This window comes from Rhinolophus hipposideros (genome assembly GCF_964194185.1).
Source record: "Rhinolophus hipposideros genome assembly, chromosome: 22".
Taxonomy (NCBI): domain Eukaryota; kingdom Metazoa; phylum Chordata; class Mammalia; order Chiroptera; family Rhinolophidae; genus Rhinolophus; species Rhinolophus hipposideros.
The window spans coordinates 23,566,901-23,577,085 of NC_138068.1; the positions used below are offsets into that span (position 1 = coordinate 23,566,901).

The following is a 10,185-nucleotide window of genomic DNA, read 5'->3' on the forward strand; positions in this document are numbered from 1 at the left end:
CCCATCCTGGCTGTGTGCCTTTGGCAAGTCAACTGCCCTCTCGGAGCTTGGAAGGCCTCCTCTGTAGAATAAGATCAAACCAACTCATGGGTTATTATGTGGGTGAATTGGGAGAAGGCCCGGCAGGGTGGCTATGCACCCAGGCTTTGGAATCAATTGTCTGGGTTTAAATCCTGACTTTGCCAAGCTTGCTTGCCAAGCTATTGGACTGAACCATATGAAATTGCTAATATTTGGCTGTTCTTGACCTATAAAAATGGCAATTTCATACACTTCATATAATGACCCTCGCTTAATGCAGTTTCCTCCTCCATAAGATGTGGATAATAACAGTCCTTTGACAAGTTGCTGTGAGGATTAAATAAGGCTGGGAGGTACCTGAGCTCCGTAATTAGAGCTTGGGCTCTGGGACCAGGCAGGATTTGAACCTTGGCTGTGTGAACTTGGGCAAATTAGTTAACATCTCTGTCTCAATTTGCTCATCTGTAAAATAGGGATAACAGTACCTACCTCATAGGTTTATTAGGAAAATTTAATCAGTTCATATGCATAAAGTACTTAGAACAGTGCCTGACATTGTTAAATAAAATAATACAATAACATCTGGCATAGAATAAATGCTCAACCAGAACACCAAATCAAAAAGAGAATTTCTAAATCTTTGGTGCCAGTGAAAATTAAGTATTTCTTTTTTAAATGTATATTTTCAGGAACATATATGTGTATGTCAATATATAGGTGAGAAGTGTGCTCCTGGGTGTTCACCAAACCTGGGGCCATTCTGTGTCCTTAGGCCCACAGCCTGAGGCTGTGAAGGAAGAAGTGGCCCCGACGCTGTGGTGGTCCTTGTCTGGCCCAGACTGCCTCTCATGGAACCACACAGCCAGGCCACAGACCTTCTGTGATACTCAGGTAACTCTAGAGGCCCTTCGAGGCTCCCAACCCCGGGCTGGCCTCTGGTTGTTAAGAAACCTCTGCAGACAGGCTTCCAACTGTGAACGGCCTCTTGGTTCCATCCTCTCATCTGACATTTGTCCTAAGACCTGGGAGAAAGGCAATGCCAACAGGCATTTCCAAGTCACATGGGGGGAAATTGAGGTTCTGAGAAGCTCGAAACCAGACTTTCCATCTCTGGGGCAAGCTTCCTTCCTCTGCCTACCCAAAGCCACCCTCACCGCTATGTCTCCTGCACCCAGCTGGGGGACATTGGCTGAGGAGCTTCCACACTTTGAGGTCCCATTTTTACAAGTGTTGGTCTCAAAGGTCTCAACTGGCATTTTCAGCTCCATTATTCATAACCTTCTCCAGAACTCCAGAGAGAAAATGAAAGTTGAACTGCTCTGCAAACTATAAAGTGCTGTATAAATGAGAGGGTGGTTAATGGCAGGATTAGATAAGTTTTCTGGAGAAGTCTATAGCAGGCAGGGTTTGCTCCTGTGGTTCTGGAATCAAGAAGACCCAAGTTACACAAATACATGTGCTAGGTGACCATGGACAAGCCAGTTCCCCTCTCTGCACCAGCCTTCCTCTTCTGCAAGGGGACATGAGTTGGTGAGGATCAATGTGAATGGAGGACAAGGGATGGTGCTCACTGGCTGCTCAGGGGTGTCTGCTACAGGAGGATATTTAGGCCCAGGGGATCGCTATACCTTCCAGGGCTAAAATCCACACACCTTGAGAAGGAAGTGGCTTCCATATCCAGGGCCATTAGAAACAAGCACATGAACTAAGGACCTGCAAACTGTGTCGGGGGCAGTCTCTGCTTATTAAAGCAATTTGGTATCACCTCTGTTGCTCCGGAGCCAGACTCCCTGGGTTCACACACCTATTGCTGTGTGACCCACTTGGCCTCTCTCCCCATCTGCAATATTAGGATCCCTCTAGAACCTGCCTTCTAGAGATGTCATGAGGATTGCATTGGCTCAGCTGGTACTGTGGCTTCCATACTTTTATAACAATGGTGAAAATTACATTTTGTATTACTTCACACAGTACAGAGTACACACACACTCATTCGCATATCCCCACACCCATGTGCACACACGTCCACATTTGCATACACGTGTGTGCACATTCTCCCACTCGCACACACATTCACATATATGTGTGAATTCTAACACATTCTCAAAATACTAATTTATCTTAACACTTGCAATGCACTTTGATATTTTCTAAACTATCGCCCCTGGGCCAAATCTGGCCTGCAGCCTGTCTTTGTATGGCCTGTGAGCTAAGAAGGGTTTAATATTTTTAACGGGGTGGAAAAAAAACACAAACAACAAAGAAGCGAATGTGACAGATCACATGCGGCTTGCAAAGCCTAAAATCTTAAGTATCTGGCCCTTTACAAAAATGTTTGCAGACCCCACGCTGTTTTATTCTATTCTATCCCATTCTGTTATGTTTCATTCCGTTCCACTCCATTTCATTAAAAAATGCTGGCTGTGCTTTACTAAATTTATTTCCCTGATCTGCTGATGGGTTGCAAACCTCAGTTTGAAAAACTGAATTAACGCAAACTTCAGTTTTTTCACTAGATGGAAGGATGGAAAGATGGATGAATCAACAGTAGACTGATAGACAAGATGAGGCAGGAGAACAAAATGAATAAGGTCACCTTATCCACGTGACATCTAAGACAAGCAGTGTCCCATCTTTGAGTTTTAGATTCCTCAGCTGAGACTGGGACCACCACTGACCTGACTCTCAAGGCTGGGCTGAAGGGGCAGCGGGATCCTGTCCATGTCATTCTTTCCGACGGATCCTTTCCTAGCATCTCAAGGAGACGCTGGGCCCTTTGACAGCCAAGATGGTGGAGCACATCTCTGAGCTTCAACACCTAGCCCAGGGCCTGACCCAGAGGTAGGGCTCAATAAATATTTCTTTGTGACGATGGTAACAGGCGAGTGGATCCGTGGCCCTCCATGACTGACTCTGGCCCTGCCTGCAATCAGACCTCCAGTTCCTCTGGCCACACAGCTCCTTGAACCCTTCCCACATGGCCAGAGCCTCCCCTCCTCTTGCCAGAGTCCCCAGCCCCTACCCTGCTGCCACCTATGCCTGACAAAAGCCTAAATCCTAACCCTCTAATAAGGCTCCTCTCAGATGCCTCCGCTGTGCAGGCCTTGGCAAGTCCTTAGCAAGATTCACTTCTATTTCTATGAACAGACTTTGGTGCCTCCAAAACTCTGGGTCACATCCCAGCTCCACTGTTGGAAGTTCCTGGGCAGGTCACTGCCCCTTTCTGAGCCTCAGTTCCTTTGTCTGGGAAATGGGTATAACACAAGGCAGTTCCATAGTGAGGATTTACAACCCATATGCAGAGCTCCTGCACTTGGCCAGGTCTTCACTAAGTGGTCTCAAGGGTGTCCTCTAGAGGCTGGGTGGGGGTTGACTGATTTCCACCCATGGGAGAGGCAGGTGGGTTGCCTTGGGGGGTAAGGGCCATGGGAGGTGAAAACAGTATGTCTTTGAGCCCCAAGTTTGGCTTCAGAACTGGTTGCAGAGGGAGACGGCTGGTGAGCAGAGCTTAGTTTATTGAGCACTTACTATGTGCCAAATATTCTGCTTCCCGTTTCTCAACCAGCCCCTATTTTACGAAGAAACCCCAGCCCAGAGGGGCACAGGGACTTGCTCAAGGTAGCATTCAACTGACACACAGCGCCATTCTCTGAGCGCTCCACATGCAGTTCCCATGCCTCACTCAGCCCTTTAGAAGTTTGCTTCCCCTTCCAGAACTGCCCCTGACATGCATCGTCTCCTGGTTTCACCTGGATGCCAGCATTTAGGGGGACCCTTCTTGCTCTGGGCCCAGCCATGGCCCTGACCTAGAGACAAGAAGTGGGCTCCTCCCTACTGCCTCAGGCACCTGCTTACCTGGTCTCAGCTTCTGTCTCTATGCACAAGGGACTGCTGCCTGCTTGGCCATCCACACAGGGCTTTGCAGTTTACAAAGAATTATTATATTCAGTCCACCCAACAAGCCTCTGGAGTGGGCGCTGGCACAGTCCTTTTTCAAATAAAGGAAAAGAGGCTCAGAGAGGGGACTGAGATTCAACCCACGAGAGACTCCCCTCCTCCCAGTCCAGGAATCATCCCACTCTGCTGTAAAGCGGGAGAGGGAAGTGGCTGAAACCTTAGGAAGCACCTTCAAGCATCTTCCCTCTGAGACTGTGGAGAATATTTCCAACTGCCAACAAGGTAGCTACAGTTGTTCCCATTTCACAGATGTGGAACCCTGGATAACAGAAGGCACATGACCTGCCCAAGGTTATACACCAGAGCAGAAGGCTCAGGATTTGGAGCCAGAGCTCTCTGAATTCCATAGCTCCTCCCTCCGCCCCTGGCTGCCTCAGTTCTAGAAGGATCTAAAAACAGCACGTGGGGACTCCTGCTTCACCAATCCTCCACTGGGGAAAGTCAGGCGCAGCCTATCTTCTCCTCATTGCCTAAATGAAGCTCTGTGACAGGGCTGGGGGTGCCGACCAGAGTCCCCTTAGCCCCTCAACTCTCCCATTGCCAGGACACCCCAGCATGTTTTAAGAGAAATGTCTCCATCTGGTTCTGATTTATTTATACTTAATTAATCAAAATATTGTTTTGTAATAGACACTTGAGATCCAAGAACTTTCTCAGGGCTTTTTTTCATTCTTTCTTGTCTCAGACACAGAAAAATTGGGTTTCATCAAGAAACAGTGAGGCCGAAGCCTGAGGAAGTGTGGGTCTGTGGGAGGCAGGCCGGAGGGTGATGGCTCAGACGGCGTGGCTGCTGGGACCTGGGAGTCGTACCTCCGGACCTTGCAGGAGGCTGGGACCAAGGACTGAGCATGGAGGGGAGGCGGGGAAGGGCACGGGAAGGGCACCCCTCCACACTGGCAGCTCCGCAAGGGCAAGCTCCAGGTCTGTTCACCTTACAGTGCTCTGGTTCTCAACACACAGCCCAGCACAGAGTCTACCCTATAACACTTGGCTGAATGAACAAGTGAATGAATGAACGAACAAATGAAGCACTGCCAATACCCTGGTGCCTTCAGAACAGATTCTCCTGCTAAAGTTAGACCAGAATGTCAAAGCCGGTAAGTTACTCAGGGATCTCATGTCTTATGAAAAATGGTCTTTGAAGTGTAATTCGTGTGGGAAAGAAAGGTCCTCGTCTCTATCATCACCTCTTCACCGTAAATGCTCTGATAAGGCCTGCAGTCAAGAAATATGCTAAACCCAGAATTTCCCAGACCTATTTGGCTAGGATTCCTATAACCACCTTATAGAACATGCTACAGGAAGGATTTTTCTACCTCCCACCCCTCACTCCAGTGCCAATGGGGAAACCAAGGCTGTGGGTGGTGGTGGGGGGGAATCTACTCACCCAAGATCACCCAATCCAAAGAGGTTGGGGGTGGGACTGAAATCCAAGGCTATCTCCATTGTACCTGGCTGATTAGTGGAGCCACAGCCTCTCTCTGAAGATGCTGGGCTGGGAATGTGTGTGTCCCACACACAAGAGATTAACTACCATGGGGAGGGGAACCAAGAGCCCCTTCACCAAACTGGGGCTGCATTAGGAGCAACCTGCCTGACCTCCTCACTGAGCAACTGGGAATGGTGGGCAAGGACTGGAAGTTTTCTTTATTCTCTCTCTCTCTCTCTCTCTCTTTGGTTGTATGTCTTTTTAGAACTGAAAAGCATCTTAAAGCTCTAACCCAGTTCCTCTTCAGATGGGGAAACTGAGGCTCTGAGAAAGGGAGACAACACAGCACAGAAGACACCTCAGAGTCCTGTCAGAGGGATTGGGATTCAGCCTGCTTTGCTACTTACCTGCTGGGCAACCTTGGACAATCAGTTTCCCTCTCTGAATCTCAGTTTACTCATCCTGAAATTAAATATCTCCCCTTTCCTTTGCTAGGCTGTTGTGAGTAGCCAAGGACAGAATGGACAGGAAATGAGAATGACTAATACTAACAAGTGTCCACTAAGAGCCTGTGCACTCGGCTACTCACTTGACATATACCCACTCATCATTCAGTCTTACCCACATCTGCCCCGTGAGTTACAGACTTAAGATTATTATTCCTATTTTATAGAGGAGGCAACAAGGAGAAAGTTTTTTTAAATTTTTTTGTCTTTTTTAGAACCAAGAAAGATCTTAGAAATCTTCAAAAAGACCCTCAGAGAGGTAAACCAAGGCTCAGCAAGGCAAAATGACTTCCCCAAGGTCACTTAGCTGGTAACTGAGGAAGCCAGGATTTGAACCCAGGCAGTTTGACGTCAGAGCCCAAGCACTTAACCTCTAAATCATGGCAATTTACAGAGGCATGTCCCTGGGAGGTCCCTATGACCCCCAGCTCACCGGAAGCCCATCTAGCTCTCCACTCCCTGGATCCCTCTGTCCAGTCACACCTGGGATTGGAGCCCTTGGGCCACAGTCTCCCTGCCCCATCCAATCCCACCTCCCAGTCCTCTTTGTTCCTGCTCTCCTCCAGGAGTGATGGTGTCCACATGTAGGACTGTTTGCTCCAATGGACGAGAAGCCCCCAGAGGGCAGACTCTCATTCTCATTCCCATGTAGCCTTCCTCAGACCTAACACCAGAGCTGAAAAGAAAGAAGACACCAGGTCTTCCATTCACCTGCTGGACAACTTAGCCAAGTTACTTAACCTGTCTGAAACTTGGCATTCAGCTTTATAAAGTAGGATGACTTCCAATGTTGTAAAGATGTAGTGGGGATTCCCTTAGTGTATGGAAAACCCTTGGTACAGTGGTGGGCATTCGACTCTTGATTCACAGACTGGCATCCAGAGATTGAAGGGTTGCCTGGCTCAGGCGGAAACTTGCTGGCCCGCTTGCCCTCCTCCACCCGTGGGCTCTGCCAACCCTGGCTCTGCAGCCTCAAATCCACCTCCTGGGATGTTCTGACTCACAGTGAGGGGTGGTGGTCTAGGACCCTGAGGTGAGGGTGCCAGGGGCCCCTGGTTTTTTGCCCCAGGTACATTTATAGTCTGAACCTTGGTTCATCTTCCTAGTGGCCCTAGGAGGTCAGGATGGAAACACTTAGACTCTTGAAGGGGTTCGACTTCTTCCAGGTTATCCCCAGAATAAAAGGACTCAAACTCAAGTCTCAGGTCTCCCTGTGCTCTTGAAGCTCATGCCTTAACCCTAAGGAAGCCCACCAAGCATCACTGACTTCTCAGAGGTGACACAGTGAGTCAGGGCAGGTGATGGGATTGGGGCATCTGGACTTCCAGCCTAGGGCTCTTTATGTCACCTCCTGGCTCATCATGGATGCTTGGGATGGCTTCTAAGCCACTAACTCCATGCCCTAGTCTCAGTGCCCTCCAGCCCAGCACCCTGTCTTTGCACTGAGCCACGCTCCTTCCTTCTAGCAACGCTGCTATGCTACAGGGAGTGGGAACAGTGAGAGAGCCCTGCCAGGCTCTTCCCTCCTTGGAGAGCCTGCTTGGTTCAGTTTTCCGCAAACGGTGCTCTTGGGGCCTCAGTCTCCCCATCTGTAAAGCGGGACTGTTTGGAGGAGTCAATGGCCCAGGGCACCGGGCAGATGCCCCAAGTGCCATCCCCTTGTCTGCCCCGCTGCGCCTGCCCGGCCACCCTGCTCGGCGGCCCTTGTACCTTGTTTTTTCCTTCGGTTCAGGGGGAGCATGTCCGCGGCGTGGGCGACGAGCAGCAACAGGCAGAGTGGCACCCGCATCTGGGCAGCCTGGTCCGGGCGGGCGCGGGGCTCCTGGCACCCAGGTGGCACCCAGGTGGCGCCCGCGGGGGCTCCCGGGGAGGCCTGACGGCCGGGCGGCGACCCAGCGGCAGGGCGGGCGCGAGGGCTGCTCCTGGCGCTCCGGGCGCATCCGCAGGGCGCGGGGTCGGTCCCGCGGGCAGGGACCCGCTGTGCGCTCAGGCGCCGGCAGCTAGGGCGAAGGAGGGCGTCGGCGGGGCTGGGACTCTGCTCGCGGGGAGGAGCTGGCGGCGGGGCGGTGCATTTAACCCGCTCCCGGCCCCGCGCGGTCTGGGGGTGAGAGGGGTGGGCGTCTGTCCGGCCGCAGGAGGTCTGTCTGTCCCGCCGTCCGCGGTCTGGCGTCGTTCCCGCCCATGCACGGTCCCTCTTACGTACCTCCTGCCATCTAAGGCCAGGTACAGACACAAGGTTGCCCTGTGAACCACATCCCTCTGCTCTCTGCACCTCCTCCCACCCCACTCCACGCCTCCGATTTTCTTTCTCCGCGCCTGGCCCTTAAGGGCCACTCCTTCACTCGCTCTGTTTTTCCCTTTCTGTCTGTCTCACGCTCTCTTTCTCTGCTGCCTCTTCCCTCCCCGCCCCCCGCCCCCATCTCCCACCCCGCCCCGTGTTCTGTTCCTTAATTCCTTCTTGCCAACGTTCTCTTCACTCTGGCTCACTGTTTCGGTCTCCACCTGGCCGGTCCACTGGCACTGCTTTCTCTCCGTCTCTTTCTTCGCGCCCATCTCTCTGCGCTCCACCTGCAGAGTGAGGGTGTGTGGGGGGCTCCCTGCTGCCTGCCTGTTTCTCTCTGCTCTGTCGCTTTCGAAAGAGTCCTGAGTCCCTTCTGGCCATTGACCCTGAATTTTTCTTGCACAGCCTGGCGGAAGCCCCTAATCTTTGACTCAAAGGAACCAGCACCTCATAAATTCTATAGTGAAGGGGCTGTGGAGCTGGACTGTGTTTTCTCCAACCTTATCTATGGGACTGGGAGCAGTTAACTTCATATTAACCCTTTCAGAGCCAAATCCCTCCATCCACCCAACAAACTGCACGCTCTTGTCTTCTGTTGCCTTACCCACTAAAAACAAAAACAACAGTAATAATGCTAACTATCATTTTTGAGGCCTATATGCTTGGTGTCGTGTTAAGTACTTTACACATAATCTTCAAAACAATCCTGTGAGGTTCTATTCTGACTAGTCCCACTTTACAGGAGAGGAAATGCAGTTCAGAGAGGCCCAATGACTTCCCTAAGGCCACACAGCAGGTCAGCAGTCTGTCTGGGTTCAGTGCTTGCCCTCTTAGCCACCACTCGGGACACAGAGGAACTGAGCCTTGACATGCTCCTGCTGAACAATTTTCTATTTTCTTTTTCTATGTGTGTGGGTTGATTGGAAAGAAAAAGAAGGTAAATGCTGGTGTCGCCTTCTTCAGCTCCTTCTCCCCATCTTTAGCATGTCCCCAGTACAATGAGGACATTTGAGGACATGCCAGTAGGAGGGAAACACACAGACAGTGACGAAGCTCTTGCCTGGCCATCCTTCTGTGGGGCTCTGTCCATGAACCCTGGCAGACAACATCCTGAGGATCTTGGGGAAATGTCAGAGCCATCCCACCCAAATGGCTCCATTTCACAGACAGTGTTACTGAGGCCTCTGGACTGGGGATGCCTAGCTCAGGCTAGGACAGAGCTGAGATGGGCATCCAGAGGTCCCAGCTCGGTCCCCTCCATCATGGCCTACAAGGCCCTGTTCTGACTTCTCTGATCTCAGTCTTCCCCACTACCCCCACCCCTCACTCCTTTAAATCCCAGAGACCTCAACTCCTTGCAGTATTTCACAAACATCTCCAGGAGTCTCATACCTCTGGACCTTTCATGTGTGGCCTCTCCATGGAATGCCGGCCTACATCCCATCCCCCTTCTCCCTGACTCATTCAGGACCCAGCCCGCATATGCCCTCATCCATGAAGCCTTCTCTGGTTCTCAGTCCAGGTCCAGTGACTTCTCTGGGCTCCCACAATCTCTTTATCACAGCTTTGATCACACCAGCTGGTAACTAGGAATGTGTCTGTCCCTTCCTCTAAATTGTCAATTCTCTGAGATCAAAGATGAGGTCATATCTGGGTCCCTAGAGCCCAGCATGTGACAGACACAGAACAGGTGCTCAGCATGTTTGTAGAATGAATGAATGAAGGAACGAAGGAATTCTCCAGATGCAGGAGTCTCTTGGCTGATACATGAAATTCACGTACTTGGAAAAATGAAGTGACCCCAGAAGATCAAGCTTTAGAAATTTGGAAGTCAGTTCCTCCCCAACCTCCCCCATTCCAGAAGTCTCTAAAGTCCAGAGCAGGACAGCCCCCAGGTGCTCAGGTCCAGAGAGGAGCAATGTGAGTTGAGAGTCATGCGGAGGCCAGGGCTACTCACAGCCCCCCAGCTCTGCAGGTGGTAGCCTCTCACC

General features: G+C 51.1%; 1 protein-coding gene across 1 annotated transcript in view; it reads right to left on the minus strand.

Moving 5' to 3' along the window:
• RSPO4 (R-spondin 4) overlaps positions 1–7,726 on the minus strand; it is a gene marked incomplete at its 3' end in the record, with an annotated part of 32,998 nt that extends 25,272 nt beyond the window's left edge. The window contains exon 1 of the mRNA XM_081033256.1: positions 7,624–7,726. Coding sequence (XP_080889382.1) covers positions 7,624–7,702 — 79 coding nt within the window. The 5' untranslated portion in view covers positions 7,703–7,726. The remainder of the gene's footprint in view (positions 1–7,623) is intronic.
• Between the last annotated feature and the right edge of the window lie 2,459 nt (positions 7,727–10,185).